The sequence below is a fragment of the Malaclemys terrapin genome, chromosome 7 (genome assembly GCF_027887155.1).
Source record: "Malaclemys terrapin pileata isolate rMalTer1 chromosome 7, rMalTer1.hap1, whole genome shotgun sequence".
NCBI lineage: Eukaryota > Metazoa > Chordata > Testudines > Emydidae > Malaclemys > Malaclemys terrapin.
This window is the reverse complement of record NC_071511.1, coordinates 85,847,372-85,871,959: the sequence shown is the minus strand read 5'-3', so window position 1 is coordinate 85,871,959 and position 24,588 is coordinate 85,847,372. Positions and strand designations below refer to the sequence as shown.

At 46.5% G+C, this 24,588-nt stretch overlaps 1 protein-coding gene across 1 annotated transcript in view; it reads left to right on the top strand.

The window, feature by feature from the left end:
- CDH23 (cadherin related 23) overlaps positions 1-24,588 on the top strand; it is a 516,293-nt gene that overhangs the window by 26,910 nt on the left and 464,795 nt on the right. The window contains exons 2-3 of the mRNA XM_054034015.1: positions 1,825-1,896; positions 19,067-19,144. Of these exons, the coding sequence (XP_053889990.1) occupies positions 1,830-1,896; positions 19,067-19,144 (145 nt within the window). The 5' untranslated portion in view covers positions 1,825-1,829. The remainder of the gene's footprint in view (positions 1-1,824; positions 1,897-19,066; positions 19,145-24,588) is intronic.

Below are 24,588 nucleotides of genomic sequence, written 5' to 3'. Positions count from 1 at the left end.
GCTCATAACTATTTCACAGCAGTGCTGGTGTTTGAGAGCTTTGGATGTGCTCATGTGTTCTCTGCTATTTTCTACATTGTACTTCTAAATTCCTAGTGAATTTTTAGTGATTCCAGTCCTGGTCTCCCACACAGTTCTGCCAGTACAACTTGATAACTCACTGCTATACCAGTACTGGGCTCCCATACCACACTGCAACGCAACTTTAATTCTGACCTCCAGCGTTTCACTGCTATCCCTATCCTCTCCTTCCTAACAACGTGTCCTGTGCATGTCAGCCCAGACATGCAGCCCCCATGCTGCGCCAGTCTGGAGAGCTGTCTGCTGAGTAGACACTGCTGATCATGCTGAACTGTGTAATGATTCTTATGATGTGAGCAAACATCCACTGGAGACTAAGAATAAAACATTGCTCTCATTTTGATTTGTGACATGAGCAGTCATTTGACACTGTTTTCCAGCTACAATGGGACAAATTAATCCCTGGTGTAACTTCATTGACTTCATAGAATTAAATCAGGGATGACTCTGACCCAATAATTTTAACCCTTCGATTTCCCACACCTGGTTTGCACGTTGGTGTGCGAGGTGGGGGAGGAATGAGGTCTGCCATAGAACACAGTTATATGGCATACAGTCATAAAGCTACTACCTTTAATACTTCTAGACATACCCTGATTGGATCAAGACAGTTAAGAGTAGTAAAGTATTTTGTCCTAATGCTATTCAGATGCAGATTGTCAACTGAAAGGAGGAATTTGGAAAGCATTGGCTTGTCAATCACAGTGGAATTCTGTAAAGAATGCAGGGTTTGGACTACTTGGAGCAAAAAGGCGATAATCACTCTCTTTGGCTATAGCGAGCCTGTCCCTGGAATACAGGGTTTTGTTGGGGTCACCTCAGTAAACACTAGGCAGATTCCAATAACTATTATGAAATAACTAATGAAGCAAAGTTAAAAGAGCTAAATATAATTTGGGAGACTGAAGGGAGACATGATGACTGTATGTGAAGAATTTAAAACCAAAGAGGGAGAGGAGTGGTTTAGAATAATCCAAAAGGCTATAAATAGGAGTAATGAAATTAAAAATGAGCAAACGAAAATTGTCTGGGCATCAAGAAAGATTGTCCTAACAGTGAGATCTCCAATTGTAGAGGGGAAAAATCTCCCAAAGGAAACGGCAAAAGTCCCATCTCTTGGGACATGTACAGTTGCTTTTAATGCAATATTAAACTGTAAGGTCCAATCCTGTATAGCCAGAGTTATGGACAAGATAATCGGATGTAGGTCTCTTGTATCTCTAATTTCCATGAAGCTGTGTAATTTAGCATTATGGACTTGATCAGTACTTACTGTGGCTTATAGATATCTCTGTTCACCATCATCTGAATGCCCACCAAGAGGCACCCTTCTGCTTCCTGTGCCCAAACAACGTATCACCACGCACTGCCAGCTTTAACCAGTTTCTTGGGTGAGGTTGGTCATGACTGCGGGATGGGCAGCAGTAACTGTCAGATGGTATTTTTCATGGACTGACTGTATTTCTCTGTCTCCCCATACTTGTTGCGTGGGGTGAAGGCTGAGGCTTTCAGGGATTACCCATCTCCTAATAGAATGACCCTGGTTTATCTCCTTCAGTCAATACATTTTGGACTTGCTGCCTCGGTGCGTCATAATTGTTTGCAATGTCATTGATGTAACCCAAGTTGGGAAGGGATTTTGCCCCCCACCTTAGCTGCACAAGTGTGCTTTGGGGGAAAGATGTCATCCACAAAATTGACTAGACTTGAAATATTTAATTTGCCTCTTCTCTTCTTTGTCAGGAACCATGAAGTGTCACTTTGCTGCCAGCAACTTTCTGCTCTCCCTCTTGATCTTGGAGCTAGTCTGTTTGGGTAAGTAAAGTTTCTCTCTGTTCAGTTATCCTTTCCTTTTCCCTGACCCATCTTTCTATTTCAAGCTTTTTAAGTGCTACCACAAAGCTTAACAGTTGCATGTCTGGGGGTTTATCTCTGAGGGCACAAAGGCTTCATCTTTCTACTGAGTATGTGATCTCTCTAGCCAGCTACACTGTGATTGAACCTACTGTTAGATAGATGCCTTTAAGAAAAGTCACAGAAGAAATCAGCCACCACTCCAGAAAATGGGGGCTGGGCAGTACATAGATGCTAAGCGCTGTGGGGCAGGGACTGTCTTATATGTTTATATGCATAGTATGATGGGGCCCGGCTCTGTGATTGGGGTCCCTAGGCACTACCACAAGAAAATAATTATTATATTGGGGGAGATCAGTTCTGATTGAGTCTGTCAGTTGTTGATAGTTGATGCTTATCTGCCAACAGGGTTTGCTGTCACAGTAGTCCTAAAAGAGAATCAGGACCTGCAGTTTTATGTCAGTTTCACACTGTGATCTGTTAGATTGAGAGAGGGAAATATGTTCCCTTATGAAAATAAGACCTACTTAGAAACTACATGCAGTGTGTACCTTGTTTGTTGCATATTGGTCCGCTGGAAGGTATTGAATGAGGCGTCAAAATCCTTGCAGACTTTCTCACATTACAGATGCATAGAGCCCTGAGCAGATACAAAATTTGTATCCGCATCCGATCCGCAAAAACAGTCCGTGGCTATAAAGTGGACACCCGCGGATTTGCAGGGCTCTGCAGATACATGCCAAACCAGCTGGCAGCTCCTGCCGGCAGTTTTTGTACCAATGTTGGTAGTGGGTGTTTACTCTCGTTTATGCACTGTGGACCAACTACATCCAAATACGGTATGGCATGCTATTCTGTCACAGCCTCCCACTGACCAGTTTTCAGATTTAGAGGGCAGCACTGGGCCACTAAGGATATGTCAACACAGGGATAAAAAAACCTGTGGCTGGCCTGTCAGTTGACGCTGGCTCGTGGGGCTCAGGCTCCAGGCTGGAGTCTGGGCTCAGAGATCCTGCCAGGGTGGAGGGGCCCAGAGCTCAGGATCCAGCAATTTTTAGGCCCTGTGAGCCCGAGTCAGCTGGCCCGGGCCAACCACGGCCATGCTGTGGGGCTTTAATCCCTAAATGGCACTAGAAAGAAGAAGAACAGGAGTACTTGTGGCACCTTAGAGACTAACAAATTTATTAGAGCATAAGCTTTCGTGGACTACAGCCCACTTCTTCGGATGCATCGGGCTGTAGTCCACGAAAGCTTATGCTCTAATAAATTTGTTAGTCTCTAAGGTGCCACAAGTACTCCTGTTCTTCTTTTTGCGGATACAGACTAACACGGCTGCTACTCTGAAACTAGAAAGAACTGTAGGCTAAATCCTTCGTCATCTGGCATTTGGGAGGGTGTTAAGTGTATTACACTCATTGTCTTGCATCATGCCTCTCACTGGCAGGCAATCAGCTGAGCTGCTGAACGTGGCCATTCATGCTTAAGGAGGGAACTTTGGCTAGGTTGGTGAGAGCTCCCCCATAGGTTTCAGTCTGTTTTACCTAGGGGCTGTTGTGCTTCAGCAGGCTCACCCTTACTCCGGAGTGGTTCTCCTTGGACACGGCACACACTGGCAGCAGAACTCAGGCTGGATGCAGAGCACATGAGGATCTGGCCCACTGACTTCATCTTTTGTGAAACAAACTTGCAAGCGGTTTTACGTCGCTAACATTCAACAAACCAAAGTACCGAGACAAATAAGCAAGGTAACACCCTGCCACAGGGTGATCGGCCCTTTTAAGAGGGAGCAGGGCCTACTGCACTTGTGACTCATCCTGACTGTACCCCAGATAGGCTGAAGAGAGTGCACCTAGGTTCTGATGGAGGAGACCAGGCGAGTCAGAGTCCGAGGTAGGAGAGAACTGTCTGAGTGCAGACCTAGAGAATCAGGAAGAGGTAGGTGAGAGCTGAGAGAGCTGCTGGAGCAGGGAAGGAGTGACAGAAGAGCAGCAGAGAGCTGTCAAGAGGTGCTTGGGAGAAAGCTCCAACAGACCCAAGGGAGAGGATTTCTGATGAGACCTGGAAAAGAGCTGCTCTTTGGAACTGACCAAAGCTGGAACCTGACAAGCAGCAGGCTTGGGCAGTGGCCCCCTGGGAAAAAGGAAGATCCAGCTTGGCCAGGGGAAGCCAAGCCCAGAAGCAAGAGGGTTGCTGCTGGAGGGTGGATCCCCAGTGCAGGCACAGAAGCAACAGGCAGGGAGGCCGGGGTAATGCAACACTGCAGGAGGGGGAGTCCTGTGGATGAAGACCTGAGTGGGGAGCTGCAGGAGGAGCCTGGGAGCAAGAGCTTGGTCCCTAGGGATGTTCCCTGAGCAGGGGTTGGAGACTCAGGCAGGGAGGCCTGGGGAGTGGAGCATTAGGGGGAGCTCATTGCAGGGAGGCAGAAAAAAGTTTTCTACTACTTTTCATGGTAGAAAAGTCATGAGATTGGTCGCTCTCCGAGGGAGGCCTGGAGCGTGGGGCCCAGGAAGAAAGTACTGCTATTGACTCTTGGCTGGGTGATTTGGAGGCCATGTGACTGGAGCGAGGAATGAAAAACCTGCCATGTTTGTATCTGCTTACTGTGGGAGTTGGAGAGTGGGTTTACTGTAAGGGAATTACTGCACTTATGTATATTAATAAATTATGCCCAGAAGCAGGCTTTGTGTCAAACACAGAGAGACTATGTTCTTTCTGTGGACAGACAAAAAGGGAAACTGAGGCTGGGTACACCTGTCATCCTGCAGCCTGCCTCTCTAGGGCTGCCCTCCTTAAGTACCCAGACTATAAGATCATGTCCCTCTGACTGCTGTCTTGTTTTTCTCCTGCACTTCAACTCCAACATGATTTTAGTAGCTCCTCTCCTCACGATTTCCTAGAGTTAGGATTAAAGGCATTAGAAACTTTCAGATGCTACACAGCATGAGTTCTAGCTCTCCATTCTCAAAAGAGTGCCCACTAAAAGCTGCTGAGAGCTGAAGGAGCAGTGAGACAAGGAATGTGGAGGAGAAGACTCAGGAAATACAGGAGCTGGTCCCCTACCTCAACCAATTTGAGGAATCTGGAGGTACACCTCTGGAAGCCTCTCATTCTGTCCAATAGAGGGCAGTGGTACACACACCTAGACCTAGAGGGACTGGTCTTTCTCTGTATTGGGATTAAATAAATGACCAGCCAATTGTGCTAGAACTATTATCAGTATAATAGGTTTCCCTTTAGCCTTGTGTTTCTCAAAAATTAATATCACTGAATGTGTATCTAATACTAAAGCAATATTACTAGGGTGGAGGGGCGGCAATACCATTGGCACTGATAACTGGATTGTCTTTCATTTCAGTGTATAGTCTCTGAATATCACATCTTCTACCCTCCTCAACAGCCACATGATCTACCTCTATGCTTCTGCACCGCAGGGTTTGTTAACAATACTGTAAGAAACATGTCTCAAAAGGGAGCGAGCACAATATGGGAGATTCCCCCATCACCTCTCCCCGACAAATTAAATTCAAGACCATTAATGTTCCCCCACTCTGCCTTTTTGGAAGGGAGTTGGTGGGAGTGGAGGATGATTTAAGTGAGGGGAGAGACTTCTAGCTGAAGCCGGCAGTGTTGGAAATCTCTAACATGCTCAAGTTGGAAGGTTAGCTCAAAATTTTCAAATGTGGTACCTAAACTCAGGCACTTACACTTACATGTAGAGATTTAAATATGTGGCATGATTACCAGAGGTGCCCAGCCCCCACAAATTGTCCTAGCAGACAAGCGTTCACATCACAAAAAGACACTCCTAAAAGGACCAATAAACAGGTTTTCGCCCAGCAAAATTCTCAGCTCCCTTTCCCAGTTTCCTTCTGTGACCACCATCATCTTAATCATAACTGGGAACCTCCAGAGAAACAAGCAGAAGCCTCTCCTGCCTGAAGTAAAGCACTAAGCCCCAGAGCTAGGACTCTAACAGACTCTTGTCTTCTGTGGATCAGGCCCAGAGGGGAATGTGTGACACCCAGTGAACATTAGCATGCCTGCTAACTTCTAGAAATGCCAAACTGTCCCTTAGCAGGGCAGGAAAGGGAGAGGTTGAGGGGTGGCATTGGCTTTCTCACTTCTGGTCCAGACTGAGACCTTCTAGCCAGGAAGCCTTTCTTTAATGATGTTACAAATGGTGGTGTCCTGTATAAACTAGGAAATAATCTTCAACCCCAATGGAGAAGGGACTGGGGGAAATCACTCTCCAGTAACACTTGTTAGCAACAGATGATCATTTTCCTTGGGTAGATAGAGTCAAAAGCCTTTTCCAGTAAGAGGGTAGGGCACAGGGCCTCTCAGTTAGCCACTAGTTCTCAGCTATCCCTGATGATCTTGCGGTAGGTAAGCACTGTGCTGAGGGAGTGTGGGTGGAAGTGAAAATACTGTTTCTTCCTTTGATGTTTGTCTGTACAGCAGGATTAAAGGGTGAGTAAATAAAACTTAAAGGAAATTAAAACAAGGAGACAAAAGGCTAATATGTAAAGTGGAAGCCAACAGTAGCTACATAAGAGTGGGACCATTACCACAGCATGTGGCAGCACTTTCTCCTCACTGTTTAAGCAGACTTCAGCAAGAAGATTATTAAACTAATTGTTTAATATATTCCATGCAATAACACCCATTCCTTAACTGTGAAATAGCTTTATAATCCCAATGGGATATTTACAGGTTCATGTAAACCTCACAGCAAGAAAAGGAGACTGCTCTGCTGTGGACCCCCTGAAATCCTTCTCTTTCCTGCTAAGCTAATGATGTTAGCAGCAGTTTGGCTCATTTCTCACATGCACAAAAATGGTTAGTGACAAAGTGTCGACAAGATCAGCAGCAGCCCTCGAAAACACCCACCTGGCAAAACTCCCACATGTCAAGGTAACAATGTAACACAATGCAGATTCCAGGCAACGTGAGAAGGCTCCCAAGCTTCACACCAAGGCTTAGCTTTTCAAGCAAGTTATTTTTGTCTGTACTTAAACCATGTGGTAGCCATAAAAGCAGAGTGGCGGTGTCCAACTTTTTGGGAACACTGATGTGTCTTCAATGCTGGGGATATAGGAAAAGCAGCTCCCGTTCCTCCATGGTGTATTGTTGCATCTGGAGGCTCAGTGGCTGTAATGTTGCTGCCTAGAATAAGCTTGTTGTGATCTCTGTATCATCATGTCAGGCATAGGTGCTGGAACTAGGGGTGTTGAAGGTGCTACTGCACCCCCTAGCTTGTAGTGGTTTCTGTCATATACAGGGTTTACAGTTTGGCTCAATGACTTTCAGTGCCCCCCCTATACAAATTGTCCCAGCACCTCCTGATGTCACGAGCCTGCTGCAAATGGTACCGGGTCATGTCAGACTCAAATAAGTTTCAAGTGGCTTATTATCTGTTGTAAAAGTGTACGGCGCCACCCCATGAAAATTGGGATTGGTGCAGGAATAGTTGGTGGAGTGGATACTCTTAGCCTGGGGGGTTATTTGCCTGTATGTGACTCTCTGAGAAACAACAGCAATCATGTCTCCCTTTGATAACACTGCACTCTTGAAGTAATTGTTTTTTCCCCACTAAGACACAGTAGCAAAAATATAAGCCACATACTTGGCCCAGATTAAGTCCCCTTTGTGCCACTCCAGTGAGGATTTAAAGCTGACTTAAAGGGAAAGACCTGATTTCCCTCAGCAGCATAAGGCCTACATAGTTGCCTGACACCTGCTTCCTTTCACACTGGGGACAGGCAAGGGCATGGCCAGGGAGGGGAGAAGGGATGGTCAGGAGTGCAGTCCCTGCCAGCCATCCCTGCTCAATAGAATGTTCCCTAGATCTGGGGTTCTCAACCTTTTTCTTTGTGAGGCCCCCCAACATGCTAGAAAAACTCCACAGCCCACCCATGGTACAACTACTGTTTTTCTGCATATAAAAGCCAGGGCCGACGTTACGGGGTAGGAAGCAGGGCAATTGTTGGGGCCCCCATGCCACAGAGGGCCCCGCAAAGTTAAGTTTGGTCAGGCTTCGGCTTCAGCCCCTGGTGGTGGGGCTTGGGGCCCTGGGCTTCTGCCCCACAAGCGGGGCTTCAACTTTCCACCCTGGGTCCCAGGATGTCTAATGCTGGCCCTGCTTGGCAGACCCCCTGAAACCTGCTCACAGCCCTACAGGGGTCCCGGACCCCTGGTTGAGAACTGCTGCCTAGATGGCTCTAACATGCTCTGGGTGGCTATTTATCTCCTGGCTGGCCCCAGGATTTAGGCGAGTGGAAAGGTGCATTACAGCCATTTTTGCTGCCTTCTCCTGAGCACTGTGCCTACTGTGAGCAGCTGAGAATCAAGCCTATATGTATGTATTTAAATTGATTCCAAATGGTTTCCGGATGACTCCTGTTCTTCAGGCCCTGTATCTCTGACCTACATTTGTTTGTATCCCAAAGATTTCTCCCTCCCCCACCCACCCCCCCAGCACTTCTTTTTCCTTCTCATCTGAATTTTGACAGCCCATCTTCTTGGGGACAGCCATCATGTCAGAGACCCAACTCGCTCTTTACACTGGGATGCACAGAAGAGAGAAGTCCTGCTTCAGAACCCCACCCTAGCTCTGTCTATCTCAGGTGCTTATCCCTGCAGTATCTAAGCACTGTAGCTGGATCATGGATGGTCTGTGATCTGGCAGCTCAAATACATCAAACATCCTGATACAGCCGGTTTAGAAGCTGTAACCATGATTTCTAATATACTGTATAATATAAATAAGGCATCACACGAATCAAGATGAATCTCCTCTACAAAGCCAAGGCCACTCAGTCTTTAGAAAAAACTGCCCACTAGGGGCTTGAAATGAAATGCCTGTTACTCAGAGGTCTGCTTTATATGTGGCAGATGATCTCAGAAAGCTGCTGCCCAGCAGGGCGTTCAGAGACTTTAGTGGTCCATTATCGGCAAGTACTTTCAACTACCATTTTAAAAAATTGCATGGCCACAGAGAAGGTCTTTTTGGTCTTGTGAATTTTATCTTCCACCTCGTAAGCTCCCACCCTGGAACACCAATCAGTATGCATGGACTTCTAACCCTCCGGAAAAGTAATTAGCATTGAATGAATCATTTTGTCTGTGTGTGCTGCTATTTTTCCAGGTGCTTAGCACTGGAGTCCTCAAGGTACTTCACAAATACTGATCATGTAACCCTCCCTATGCTCCTGTCTGGTAGCCATGGGAAAAGCATTATCCCTATTTTAGGGAGAGGGTAAGTGACACAAGAGGTAGCTGTGGGAGCCCAGATGAGTGAGTACGTAGGTTTCCCAACTCCATTCCTGTATGCTAAATGCTTGATGCTCCTTAGGTTGCTTTTGTTTCCATATTTCTAAAGAAGAATTTTGGTACCTTGGAAAGTATGCATCCAAAATCACCAGCTAGAACCAGGCACATCAAAGCTTCCAACACAGATCTCTGAGGTACTGGAACAATGTTTATAAAAGGGGAGCTGAGAGCCATTGAACTGAACCGTAAACACGGTATATAATGGAAACTACTTCAAACCGGGGGTGCAGCAGCACCCCCAGAAACTCTAGTTCCAGCACCTATGAGATCTCTGCCCCTTCACTTCACTGCAGCCCTAGACTGGGAGCCTCTCCCAGGCTGTCTGTCTGTCTGTCATGCTCACTTATGTGGGGATATCAGACACTTGGGAATAGACTGAAAGCACCAAGCTTGTTTTGGCTGGTGTTGTGACAATCTGAATTTGAATCCAGTATTTAAAGAGGTAAGACATTGATGTTAATTATTGCCCCCAATCCCTTTTCCACTCTGTATCTTTAATTTGCAAGTGCTAAATCTTCCTCTTTGCCCATTTTTCTTCCCTGTTATAAGTTTGTCACCTTAAGGGTGCTGAGGCTTTTTGTTTTCCTGCCTGTTCTCACTCCCTACAGGTTTTGGCAGCTTGGCAATGCATCACTTTCCTGCAGACACATGATTGTGAGCTTTTCTCACTCCATTTGCCCCTTTGCCCTTTATCTCCAATGCTAGCAATTCACCATTCACTGCTATTAAACATCCCCAAACTCAGAAACTGAAATCAGGGCATCTTGTTCAAGCTAGTTGGACCTCCCCAGAATCTTTATTTCTGGCTTTCTTTTCCTTTTAGTTTTTGCTGTGTAATGAAACCACTACTTCTCTGTGGTTAAGTGACAACCCTTCCCTGCTCCTTCCCATCTTCTCCACCAGGCTAAGGCCAGCATCTGTGTCAGTCAGCCAACCTCTTCTACTGGCAGCATAGAGCACCCAGTGTTTATACCTCCTCCTCCTATAACACTTCATGGACGTTGTTGTAAGCTCACAAACTATGACATCACAACTGATCAGCCAATGGAAAGACTTGGTCTAGAGTAGCCACCTGAGGTGAGAACCAAGATACTAGTTGGGGAGAGAGAAATGTTTCCTTATAACTGGTTTCACAGGTATTTTGGGAGCATGTAGGAGCAGTGTAATGAGGATCCTGTCTCCCTGTGGTGGCTGGCCCTAGTGACTCTATAGCTGTTACTCAGCGCTAACAGAGTTCTCAGTGTTAGAGCCCTGTGGTGTGGTGGTTTATTTTGTTTGTTTTTTGGGGGAGAGGATGCTGATGATCCTGGGTTCAGTCCCCACTGACTGTGGTGGCTGTTGGTGTAACAGGCATTGTTTGTTGCAAGAGCACCAGGGACCAACAGATACTTCAGCTGTAGAGTGTCTCTAGTACAGATCCGCCATCAAAAGGTGGGCCTGTGGAGATAAGGAGCTGGGGTGGGCTGTGGGAAATGGAGGCCATGAGTCTCCAAGTTCAGAGGCATGCAAATGTATAAGGGATCTAAGCACACAGCTCTCCTTTCATCCTGTGTATGCAGCTAGCATAGAGGCTGGACGTTTCTCCCTTAAAAATGAGTCCTATCAAATTTGAGATGAAACATATACATTTCTACAGAAACTTATTAGGGTTCTATGGAAAATACTTACAGTAAAGTTATTCTTCTCTATTACTTACACAGGGTTTTTGTAACTGTCCTGTAAAATTTTATAGCAGAGTCACTTCTCTGTCAGGTTCTATAGAGTTGTTCAAAAACCCTATAGAAAAGGTATCCATTTTTTATTACCTTCTACTTTTCCCTAAGGGAAATCCAATAGGAAGGTGAAGCCAAGAAAACTGCAGAAAGATGAGTTTGGTGCACAAGCAGGATGCTCTTGTCTTAAAATGAGTGTGACCTTGCTAGTCCATGCAACTAGAGGGCATTAATGATCCTTAGGTGGCAACTGAGTATGTTGAAATGTCCCCTGGTGCAGGGTGCAGGGATGCTAGTGAACAGTATTGAGGAAGCAGAGAAGAGCTAGGAAAGCAAGTGCAAGCTGTTGCTAAGCTTTGCACTAAGCTGGTTCTTCACAACCATTCTCTGCTGAATTAGCAGTTGGCTTGCTGGAGAGTGGAGGTTCTGTTCCTCTTCTCAATTTCGTTGCCAATATCGCCTAACAATCAAATGCCCAGAATTTCATGGTTTTCTCTCTTGAGTTTTCCAGCAAAGAAATATCAATCCCAAAAGTTGAACTCTCCAGTCCTGCCTTTTTTGGGTGCCTGATGCCTAGGCTCCAACGTGCTCCTGAGACGTATGTTTCTGTCTATCCACCTGTCTCAGTCATACACAGTCAGGATTTGATGGGCTCAGCATGGCTGTCAAGGCACCTCCCTGTTGGCTTCCCTTTAGCCAGCTGGCCCTATGTCCTTCTGAATGCAAGCTCCTGCCTGTGGGGTCCTCCCTCGGAAGGCATGGAGAGCATATATTTAACACTACAAAATTATTTTTATTTAAACCTGGTATAAGTTTAACACAGCACCCACCTGGTCCTAGCGTTTACTGCAGCACCCTGCATTCCAGATCCCTGCCTTGCAGCTCTTTGCAGGGTTGCCAACGCTTGTGGTTTTGTCACAAGGCTTAACTTCCTTAAAGCCTCGGCTCTTGGAGTCATGGCGCTAGTAAGAATTTCAGCTTTCCTTTTTTTAAATCCCGCTTCCTCCTGCGAAACATATGGATCGATCGGTCTTCAGCTGTCGTTGGGACTGCACTGATCACAACACATCCGCCATTCTCGCACGCTTGCCTTTCTTCTCCACGTTCAACAATGTCCTCTTCCCATCTTCTCGGAGGCCGACTGGATTGTCTTTTCTGTTCTCACGGGTACCACTCAGCAATGACTGTGGTCCACCTATTGTCCGTGAGCCATGTTGTATGGCCCGCCCATCGCATCTTGTTATATCTGCTTTCCATGACAATATCTTTCACACCACTGCATTCTCTGATCATTTCATTTGGGATACTATCCAGAAGGGAAATTCCCCACATAGCTCGTTCCATTGCCCTTTCAGCTACCAACAGCCGCTGCTCTTCTCTCTTCATCAGTGTCCACGCTTCACTGCCATACGGCATGGCTGGCAGCACTGTTGAATTGAAGATATTTGTATGTGTGGTCTTGTCAATTTTTCCTTTGAGGACATCCTTGATGGAATTAAATGCACACCATCCTGCCCGAATCCTTCACGAGAGTTCTCTGTTCAGATCTTGGCTCATATTAACTTCTTGGCCCAAATATATGTACTGCTCCACTTCTTTGATTTCTTCTCCTGTTACCGTTATTTGGGCTTTTCCTAAGATGTCTGATCGCATGTATTTCGTTTTGCAGTGGTTCATTTTCAGGCCGACCTGACTGCTTTTCTTGTCGAGTCTTCATAGCATGTTTTGGTTGGTGCTTTCAGCAATTAGTACGATATCTCATCTCAGATTCATGGACAACAATCGTTCTCCGTTTATGTTGACACCACTCCTCCAATTGATCTTATTCATAACCATTTTGAGGCAGGTGGTGAATAGTTTTGGTGAAATCGTATCTCTTTGTTTTACACCTTTCTCGATTGGTATGTGGAGGGGAGTTTTGAGGAGAGTAATGTCTGTTGAACATCCAGTATTCGCTTCCTTCAACAAACTGATGTACTGCGTGTTAATGTCCTGCTCTGAGAGCGCGTTTAATATGGCATTAAACTTGATGCTATCGAAGGCCTTTTCATAGTCGATGAAAGCAATGCACAGCGGGAGTTTGTATTCCCTTGCTCTTTCTAGGAGCTGGCTAAGGGTAAATATATGGTCGATCGTGCTAAAATTTCTTCGAAACCCTGCCTGTTCTCTCGGCTGTTGTTCAACCAGACTCTGTGAGAGTCAGTTCATTATCACCTTTGTAAAAAGCTTGTAGCCTTGAGAGAGCAGGCATATAGGGTGGTAGTTCTTAAGATTTTCTCTATTGCCCTTCTTGTACAGCAAGATGGTATTCGACTCCTTCCAGCTTGATGGTATTTTTCCTTCTTCAAGATATCAACTGAATCTTAAAGCGAGGGCCTTCCAAAGTTTTTTGCCTCCTGCAGAAATCATTTCTGATGTTATTCCATCTTTGCCTGGAGCTTTTCCCTTCTTCATCTGGTGTAGTGTGCTTCAGACTTTGCTGACGATTATTGGGGGGACGTGTTCTTCTGACTCTTGGAGCATTGGGAGAGGGATGTTGATTCTTGATTTGAACAGTTCTGTATAGAAGTCCTAGCAGACCAACTCCATCCCTGCTCTGTTGGTTACTGTCTCTCCGTCCTTGTTCTTCAATGCTGTTACGCTCAATCTATTCTGCGTCAATTACCGCTTGCATGTCTTGAGGCTCTTGCATAATTCAGCTGTTTTCTCAGTCATCCTTCAGTTTTCGCCGTATAAGCTTGCACAGAATGGATTACTCGAGGTTGTTATCCGAGTTCCTTTTCATTTTTCTCCGCTTCTCCAACAAGCTTTTCGTTGCATTCGAGATTCTTCCCTTTGCCGCCTTCAGCTTTTCAATTTCAGCTGCTTTTATGCAACATCTCAGCTTGTCAGCAAAGATGCTATAGACCTCATCACACTTTTCCGTCTGGCTCCAGTCAAACCCAGAAATCGCTTTCTTCAGCTTTGCTTCATCGAATGTCTTCGGCCGCTGTTTCCTGTTTGCCATCTGTAACGCCTTCTTTTCCACCACTTCATCGAAAATCAACTTTGCTCTAAGCAGGCGATGGTCACTGCCGGTGTTGAAAGGCTGCAACACAGAGACGTCTTGAACGATGCACCTTTCGTTGACTAAAATATAGTCGATTTTCATTCTTGCTCTTCGCATTTGGCGCGACCCATGTCCACCTTCTTGCGGTCTTCTTTTTGTACTAGGTGTTTGCTGCATACAGTTCTTTCATTGCTGCCATTGCTACCAGCCTTTCTCCTCTTTCATTCCTTTCGCCACTGCTGTATTTCCCTTGAACTTTTCACCAGCTTTCCCTCGCCCAACCTTGGCATTAAAATCTCCCATTGTGACAGTGTAAATAGACTTTTGCGTGAGGGCTTTTTCGAGCTCTCGGTAGAATTCTTCCACTTCTTCGTCCTCACTTGCACTTGTGGGAGCGTAGGCCTGGATGACCTTGAGGGTAGCTTTTGACTCCATCTGAAGATGCAACATGCCAATATGTGATGATATTAGCTGGCATGATATGACTTTCAAAGACCAATCCTTACTGACGATAAATCTGACTCCTCCAACATTTCTAACTCCATCTCCCTTTCCAAGCCTCACAGTGCTTCCATCCTTCCAGTTGACTTCCAACTCCTTCTTTCGTCAGGTTTCGCTGACACCAAGGATATCGCATCTTATCCTTTTCTTCTCCCTCATCAGATGGTTTAACGTTTCTTCCCTCACCAGCAACCTACGATTGTAAGTACACACAGCGAGGGTTGTTCTTTTCCATGTTGGCCTACCACCTGACATTTTTAGCAGCCTTTCGTCGCTCAATTTCCACTCCGCCACCGTAGAACGGTTCGATAACGCGCAGGGAACTAAAACCCATTTACTTGTGTTGTTTTAGCCATTAACTTCAAGCCATCCCACTGGCTAGGCAGGCAGGCATGCATACCTCCTCAAGCTTAGCTAGCCTTCAACCTCTATGAAGAAGGAAAAGCACTCTTTCTGAGAGAGCAATCCCCCTCCCTGGATTGGATAGTCCGACACCTTTGTAGCATGATTAGACCTACCAGGGCATATGCACCGCTACCATAGCTGTCAGATGGCCAGGGTCACTGCTACACCACGATGTGGCGCTGAGGTAGGATTTTGCAGCGGCCCACAAAACAACAAACAAACTTTCTAGCCCTTGTGGTTGAGGAGAGCTTGAAAATGTGCCCCCCTAAAGGCTCAAACACCAGAAGGCAAATAAAACATCCTTAAATGTATTATTTACAAAAATCTCATGATTTTGGGTTGTCTGACTCCAGATTTTTTTATTACCTGGCATAGGCAATACTGCTTACGCAATGTGGCTACTTCGCACATTCACAAATTCGTATTTCAGCATGGAATTGACTGGGAGCATACAAAACTAATGGGCCGTGGGGCAGAGGACCGTGCAGGAAATTCAAAGGCAGGGGAACTATTCAAAGGCACTATAGCCCATCCTCCAGCACTTCCTCTCCAGCTTTTTGCTGCTGTTAGATAAGACCTAGTTTCAGTGTGTAAAGTTACTTTGAGGGAAATCTTGATTACTTTGTTTTCCAATAGTGCCTGAAGACCCTAACCAAGATCCAGTCCCTGGTGTGCTAGGTGGCCCTGAAGAGCTTGCAGAATAAACAGACAAAGTGGTAGAACGAGAGTATAATTGTTCTCGTTTTTAATGCTGGGGAGCTGAGGCACAGAGTGATGGGCAGGAGGTTATTCAGGCAGTCTGTGCACAGCAAGGAAATTGAACCCAGACCTCCTCCGTCTCAGTCCTGGGCCATGCTCATGTTTCCCCCTGGATGCCATCGGTGGCATTTCCTTGGCTTTTCTAATAGAGCTGGGCTAACGATTGAGGCAACGATCTGGACTGGCTGAGTTGACCCCGACTGGTTTGGTAATTGCTTCCAGGTCAGACTGCACGGTGCTCCAAGAGGCAGCCGGACATTGTATTCAGAACCTGGCTCCTGCAGTCACTCACCCCTGCTTTCTGGGTGAGCCAGAAACTGGAGCCCACAGAAATCAGATGCAAAACACTTCTGACGGGCCAATTAAAATCTCCACTTCCCTTGTTCAATAATGTTTGTTGTCTGGCAGTTAAACTGCATCTCTTAATAAGTGAGTGCACTGGCTGTTTCAGCCCTGGCTGGAAATCAAGGAAAACCCATCTGTCAAATGCACTAGGTCCTCTTGGAAACCTGCTGCATCTCTCTCCTGCCACCTTGCATCCCATCTCTGCCCTTGCTCCCATGATAAATCCGCAATAGTTAATCTTTCCCACGGCTCGGGTGGCAGTTGTTGGTCCACGTGGTCTGGCCTGAACTTTCTCAGAACTAATAAGCCCTAGCCCGTGGAGTGGCAACCGCTATGGTTTTGGGGACGGGCGCACGTGCTCTCAGCCTTGCTCTCGCTAAGTAAACGGGGTTGAAATAACTGAGCCTGGTTATTAAGGCGAAAGGAGGCAATTAGTACAGCGCGACGAGGAAAAAGTGACGCTTTGGCAGAATTAAGGCTGACGAGGCAAAAGGCTCTCAGCCATGGGAACAATGCGAGATATTAATCATGCACTAAAACAATAATTGCTGTCTCCCATCCCTGTGCTGCTGCTCCCGCCGTCTTCACCCTGCAAAAAGGCCCTGGTCACTGGCTGCATTCTGAATCTCTGTCTCTGTGCCCCTCTTAAATCAATCTGGTCTGAGTCAGCCGCAGCGCAGTGACAGGTTTGGGCTGCTAGGGTATTCTTTCCTTTGTTTTGTTCTGGTCTGCTTTGTGCTTTATCTACTGTGCATCCTCATCTGAGCCGCTGGGGCAGGGGAGAGATGCAACTGGATCAAAAGGCTCCTGGCCATGTCCCTACCAACCCTTCCTCCCCTGTCATTAATTTCCTTTGCGTAGTGTCTCGGGGTCTATCTACACGCCAAGTACTACAGCTGCAGCTACATGACTATACTGTAGACACTACAGCGACAGAAGGGTTTTCTCTGTGGCTATAGTAAATCCACCTCTCCGAGAGGCAGCAACTAGATCTAAGGAAGAATTCTTCCATCGACTTAGCTGCATCTACAGCGGGAGTTAGGTTGACCTAATTACACTGCACAGGGCATTGACATTTTTCAGAGCCCTGAGCAATGTAGCTAGGTCAATGTAAGTTTTAGGTGTAGACTAGGCTTAATGGGGTGACCAGACAGCAAGTGTGAAAAATCTGGACGAGGGTGGGGGGTAATAGGAGCCTATACAAGAAAAAGAGCCAAAAATAAGGACTGTCACTATAAAATTGGGACATCTGGTCACCCTAAGGCTTAAGTATCTCTGCAGTTCTCCACACTGGGATATCTGAACACCCTGTGTGTAAAATGAAGCTTCCCACTTTGTTCAGCAGCTTCTGGTTCAGTCATGAAACCACGAAAACCAATTTCAATAATGGGCCCTATTTGTTTCTCAGGAATGAGACCGTGTAACTCTAGAGAGACACGGTGGGTGAGGTAATATCTTTTATTGGACCAATTTCTGTTGGTCGAGCTTACACAGGTAGAGTGCCCCATTAATCCCTCTGCAGTCATAGGACAAAACCCATAAATCCAGTGCCTCTGTTCAGCCCATGATTTTTCGTGCAGAGTAATAAATGTAAGCTCCCAGGCTCATCTTTTGAAAGTGTTGTGCAGGTTTCCTTTGAGGATGGGGACTGAGAGGTCAGATATAGAGTGATCTGTGTCCTATGACTGCAGAGGTGTTAACGGGACACTCTATCGTGAATGGTCCCTTACAATATGTGCTAACTACATACACTAAACAGTCTGCTTCCCCTTGCATTTAGCTGTGACTCTGGGGGTACCTTTTCCCAGACCTGATGAAGAGTTCGGTGTAAGCTCGAAAGCTTGTCTCTCTCTTTCTCTCTCACCAACAGAAGTTGGTCCAATAAAAGATATTACCTCATCCACCTTTCCTCTCTAATATCCTGGGACCAACATGGCTACAGCTACATTGCATACAGTGTGACCCTGTCTGCTATCACAGGCAGTTGGGTGAGGAATGGGACCAGGTGAGTCCCTCAAGCTGTGAAAACGAGGAGTCCTTGTGGCACCTTATAAACTAACAAATGTATTCGGGCATAAGCTTTCGTGGGCTACAGCCCACTTCATCAGATGCATGGAGTGGAAAATACAGTAGCAGGTATAAATACCCAGAACATGAAAAGATGGGAGTTGCCATATCAAGTGGGAGGTCAGTCTAACGAGACAATTCAATTAACAGTAGGATACCAAGGGAGGAAAAATCACTTTTGTAGTGGTAATGAGAGTGGCCCATTTCAAACAGTTGACAAGAAGGTGTGAGTAACAGTAGGGGGAAATTAGGTTTTGTAATGACCCAACCACTTCCAGTCTTTATTCAGGTCTAATGTGTAATTGCAAATTAATTCCAGTTCTGCAGTTTCACGTTGGAGTCTGTTTTTGAAGTTTTTTGTTGTTGAAGAATTGCCACTTTTAGGTCTGTAATTGAGTGTCCAGGAGGTTGAAGTGTTCTCCTACTGTTTTTTGAATGTTATAATTCTTGATGTCTCATTTGTGTCTGTTTATTTGTTTGCATAGAGACTGTCAGGTTTGGCCAATGTACATGACAGAGGGACATTGCTGGCACATGATGGCATATATCACATTGGTAGATGTGCAGGTGAATGAGCCTCTGATGCAGTTAGGTCCTATGATGGTGTCCCTTGAATAGATATGCAGACAGAGTTGGCACTGGGATTTGTTGCAAGGTTTGGTTCCTGGGATGGTGTTTTTGTTGTGTGTTGTGTAGTTGCTGGTGAGTATTTGCTTCAGGTATGGGGGCTGTGTGTAAGCAAGGACTGGTTTGTCTCACAAAGACTGGCTTGTCTCCCAAGGTCTGTTGATTTAAGGCACAGGAAGATTGAGTGACTTGCTGCTGGCCTCACAGAGAGTTAGGGCTGATCCCAGGGCACTGCCAGCTGTTTGTTCTGAGTAGTCCTCTACCACAACCTCCTTCCAATCAAATTATATAGGATAAAATAAATTTAAAACCTTATTTTTCTTCATCCTTTCAGGTCTGAGCAATCGGCTGCCGTACTTCATCAACTATTTCTTTGACACGTACCTGCTGATCAATGAGGATACCCCCGTGGGTGAGTTTGCCTCACTTATGTTAATGAGCAGATTGCATTGTGTTTCCAGGCCTGTTTGGGGTGTGTGAAAGTGACCGGGGGAAGGAGGAGGCACACAGAATGGCTAACAGGCACCCATTCTGGCTATGAAGTGTGTTTGAAGTTGCCCAACTGGGAAAAAGATCCAGATCACCTGGGACAATGGAACTTTTTTCAAAAGAAAAGAAGTGGGGAAAATATGCAACATTCACTTGGGAAGTGTGTGATGTGTTTGTTTAAGATATCAATTCAGGATACCAAACTATGTGGCTCATTCTCCATCAGATCCTGTGTGCCTTCTCTCCTGTAGGGAAGCTGGAGTGGCTTTATATGCAAACGAGGGAGGAGAAGGTTTTCTGCCGTGAAATCTTCCAGAGCAAGGATCTGATCTTGAAAAAGTGCTGAATGCCCTCCACTCTCAAAGTAGCATCGCCCAGGGAGAGCTCAGCACAGCAATTTGAAAGTTCAAGCCTCAGCAGAGATCTCTTGACGCTTGAGGGCCTAGTTCTCCATTGCCCAGCAACATGTTTTAGTTACTTACACCAGTGCAAAGTGTAAACTGTTACCAGACCAGAACAGTAGTGTCTGACACCCACTTTGCACCAGTTTAGGTCTAGAGGGCAACAGAGAATCAGAGTCCTGGGTGTTAGTGGAAGTTATCTAAATGCATTAGGGGATGGAAATAGACTCTTAAATAAAATTATAGCTCATAACTAGAACTGCTCTGAGAGGTGCCAGTGGAGAAAACTTACACACAGAAATAGGTTGTAGCCCAGTTGCACTTCATACTAAAATACTGTTGTGTAATATACAAATTGCATGTGTGCTCTCAGATTTCCTCAGTCTCCTTTTATTTTGGCTGGCTTTCCATAGATAGTATAGTAAAATAAATGTTTTTATACAGCGCTTAGCACAATAGGGTCCTGGTTCATGAGTAAGGATTCTAGGTGCTTTGGTAATATAATAATTATTCACCTGGGTTTCTTGTTGCCTACTTCCCTCTCTTTTCCTGCTTCCCATTGTAGCAAGTAAACAAATCCTAGAAGCTTTCACAGCGCATGCAGCCACTCAATCCTGCTACCAGAGTCAGTCACGAAAGAGCTGAGAGTTTGGGTAGAGACGAGATTTTGTGTATAGTGCCCTTGGAGAAAATTGGCAATTTTTTGATTGACAGATGTAGCTTTTTATTTTATTTATTTGTTTTGCTAGTGATCAGTTTTAGTAAATGTAGAAATTGATCGGGCCTTTCTTGGCCTCTTTCCAGGCTCTCAGTCCATTAAACTTGTGCTCTTCAATCAGGGCCGGTGGCTGGCTTTTAATGCTGAAGGAATTGATTGTAAGCCCAGTGTGTGCACAACTGTGGGTCTGGGCCTCCATCTGCAAGCTAATAGCTGTGATCTTATCGGAGCCCCATTTTCACTGGCCTCCTTCATCTGCCTGTTCCACCCTTCCTCACACTTATACACTGCAGATCCACGCAGCAGGAACCTAGCAGCTACTGAAACATCAGCAGGGCTTTCAAAACTTAGGGGGGACCCCAGTCAAGGGTGCTTCTGCTAAGAGATTAAAACAGTGTGAATCACCGGAATCAGGTCTTTCCAACCACTTCGCGGAGAGACCTCAGTTTTGTATTCAGTTGTTCTAAGGACCTGTCACAAAGTGGGACTTTTCTGTAATATTTTTATGAATCCTGTGTGCCTCAGTTTCCCTCTGCGCTTTGCACAGTTAAGAGTATGAGCTCTGCTCTTGGGGGCAGAGCAGAACATGAGGTGAGTGAGGGTGTCCCCTTGCTGTCTGGGCTGCGGTGAATAGAGCTGTTCAGGGATTGGCTGGAACATGCTGAAAGCGATATATCGATGCAGAATCCCCAAAAGACAATGGAAAAGTCCCAATGACCAAACAGTGACACCTAAAACCCACTGAGCAAGAGGAAGGCCGTTTGCTCCCCACCTCTCAGCAGGGAAACTGAGCAGAGACTCCAGCTCAAGAACAAAAGACTGAGACACAGGCAGGGAATAAGGAGTTGGCTCCTGGAGGAAGCTGGCTGCAAAGGAATCAGAGAGAGAGAGAGAGAGAGACAGAGCCGAAGACGCAATCCACTATAACCTGGCTGGTAGTTCGTGCTGGTTTGGCCAGAATGGACTATGCTTTAACCTTTATTTCTCTGTGCTAACTTAGGGACTTGCAATGCTGTGTGCCAGCTGTCTAATAAATCCTACTCTGTTTTGAAAACACTGCTTGAGTGTCACTGTAAATACCTGCTGAGGTGCATTAGTCACGGAAGAGCGTGCAAGTCTCTATCAAGAGTCTATTTCATCTGGACTCGCTGGACAGAAATCACAGCGTGAAACAGGACTACTGGAGCCCAAATGCTCATCTGCAAGGCAGTGAGGCTGCCTGGCCTACACTGAGGGAAGGAGTGGGACCCCTGGGAGGTCTGCCACACAAAAGGGGCTGCTTCAAGAGACTGTTTAAAAGATGGGGCATAGCGCTGATCCAGTGGATCCATGACAGGCCCCTCAAATAGAGTCTTACCCACACCCTATGGTGTTGCACTTCATTTATACATTTTCTGGGACAGTGGCAAAGCCCTCCTGGAATACACCCTAGAGAGCCTATGGACCTGGGACAACTTTGCTTGAGAAGCTCTAAGACAGTGGTGCGCAAACTCTTCCAGTTGCACCCCCACTTGCCATTAACAGAATCTGCGCGTGCACACACACACACACACACACAAAATCAGGACCCCAGTGAAAAATATTTTTCAGGCCCTCCAGCAAGGGCGGACCAGCTAAACAGGGCCAAAGAGGGGGGGGGGAAGCCGGGCCCCTTCCGGATCACCGGGCCCGAGTAATTTGTACCGGCTTTCCCCCCGCACCCCTCGTCGGCCCTGCACACCATTACTGCACAGCCAGGGCTTCCTCAGCAGGTGAGCTTGGGCTGAAGGCAGAGCTGGGCCTGGGGGCAGTGTGTGACCAGGCATTGAAGGGGATTGGAGTCAGAGCTGGTCTGGGGGCGGAGCAGGGAGGTTGGTCTGGGGGCGGAGCAGGGAGGTTGGCCTGGGCAGAGCAGGGCTGGAAGCATGATGCTCCTTCCACGTCCCCCATGCCTGGAGGGCAGAACAGGACTGGGGGCTGAACAGGGTTGGGGGCATAGCAGGGCTGGAAGCATGATGCTTCATCCTCGCCCCCAGTGGGGGCTGGCCTGGGCACTGCCACACACCTTCCCCCCCCCCCCCCCCCCCAAAGTCCTTCGTGCCCACAGTTTGGAGTACACTGCTCTAAGATGATCCTTCCCCAAATTCACAGAGGACTAGTAGGATCCAAGTAAAGATGGTCACTTGACTTTTAGCCAATCACAGCTATTTATTTTAGCACCAGTTTTAACTTGCTGACTGTCCAGACAAAAGCATGCAATGGGTGCTGTGGGTGTTGTGGTCTGTCACGGAGTGTGGGGGAGTCAGGGCCCTGCACCAGGACTCTCAGCCAGCCAGTAAAACAGAAGGTTTATTAGATGACAGGAATCCAGTCCAAAACAGAGCTTGTAGGTACAGAAAACAGGACCCCTCAATCAAGTCCATCTTGGGAGGTAGGGAGCCCAGACCCCGGTGCTGGGCCTCCCTCTGTTTCCCCAGCCGGCTCCAAACTGAAACCCCCTCCAGCAGTCTCCACTCAGCCACAACCCCCACCCTCCCCCCGGCTCCTCCTCCAGTCTTTGTCCAGTTTCCCTGGCAGAAGGTGTCACCTGGCTCCAACCCCCTCCTGGGCTCAGGTTACATGCTCAAATATCATCCCTCAAGTGAAGTCACACCCTGATATCCCACCACCATCCAGCACCAATGCAGACAGTAAACCCATAAAACTCCCACGCAACATTACCAGGTCAATATGAGAGAAGTATGGGGAATAAGCAGGAAGAACTGGAAGTGCTAATAAATAAATACAACTATGACATTGTTGGCATCACTGAAACTTGGTGGGATAATACACATGATTGGAATGTTGGTGTGGATGGGTACAGCTTGCTCAGGAAGGATAGACAGGGGGAAAAGGGAGGAGGTGTTGCCTTATATATTAAAAATGTACACACTTGGACTCAGGTAGAGATGGACATAGGAGACGGAAGTGTTGAGAGTCTCTGGGTTAGGCTAAAAGGGGTAAAAAACAAGGGAGATGTCATGCTAGGAGTCTACTATGGGCTGGTCCCCACTTAGTCCGGACTTCGGACTAAGGTACGCAAATTCAGCTACGTTAATAACGTAGCTGAATTCGAAGTACCTTAGTCCGAACTTACCGCGGTCCAGACGCGGCCGGAAGTCTCCCCCCGTCGACGCCGCGTACTCCTCTCGGCGAGCTGGAGTACCGGCGCCGACTGTGAGCACTTCCGGGATCGATTTATCGCGTCTTAACAAGACGCGATAAATCGATCCCAGAACATCGATGGCGTGCCGCCGGACCAGCCGGTAAGTGAAGACTAGGCCTACTACAGGCCACCTAACCAGGTGGAAGAGGTGGATGAGGCTTTTTTTAAGCAACTAACAAAATCATCCAAAGCCAAGATTTGGTGGTGATAGGGGACTTCAACTATCCGGATATATGTTGGGAAAATAACACAGCGGGGCAGAGACTATCCAACAAATTCTTGGACTGCATTGCAGACAACTTTTTATTTCAGAAGGTTGAAAAAGCTACTAGGGAGGAAGCTGTTCTAGACTTGATTTTAACAAATAGGGAGGAACTCGTTGAGAATTTGAAAGTAGAAGGCAGCCTGGGTGAAAGTGATCATGAAATCATAGAGTTTGCAATTCTAAGGAAGGGTAGAAGGGAGAACAGCAAAATAGAGACAATGGATTTCAGGAAGGCAGATTTTGGTAAGCTCAGAGAGCTGATAGGTAAGGTCCCATGGGAATCAAGACTGAGGGGAAAAACAACTGAGGAGAGTTGGCAGTTTTTCAAAGGGACACTATTAAGGGCCCAAAAGCAAGCTATTCCGCTGGTTAGGAAAGATAGAAAATGTGGCAAAAGACCACCTTGGCTTAACCACGAGATCTTGCATGATCTAAAAAATAAAAAGGAGTCATATAAAAAATGGAAACTAGGACAGAGTACAAAGGATGAATATAGGCAAACAACACAGGAATGCAGGGGCAAGATTAGAAAGGCAAAGGCACAAAATGAGCTCAAACTAGCTACGGGAATAAAGGGAAACAAGACGACTTTTTATCAATACATTAGAAGCAAGAGGAAGACCAAAGACAGGGTAGGCCCACTGCTTAGTGAAGAGGGAGAAACAGTAACAGGAAACTTAATGACTTCTTTGTTTCGGTCTTCACCGAGAAGTCTGAAGGAATGCCTAACATAGTGAATGCTAATGGGAAGGGGGTAGGTTTAGCAGATAAAATAAAAAAAGAACAAGTTAAAAATCAC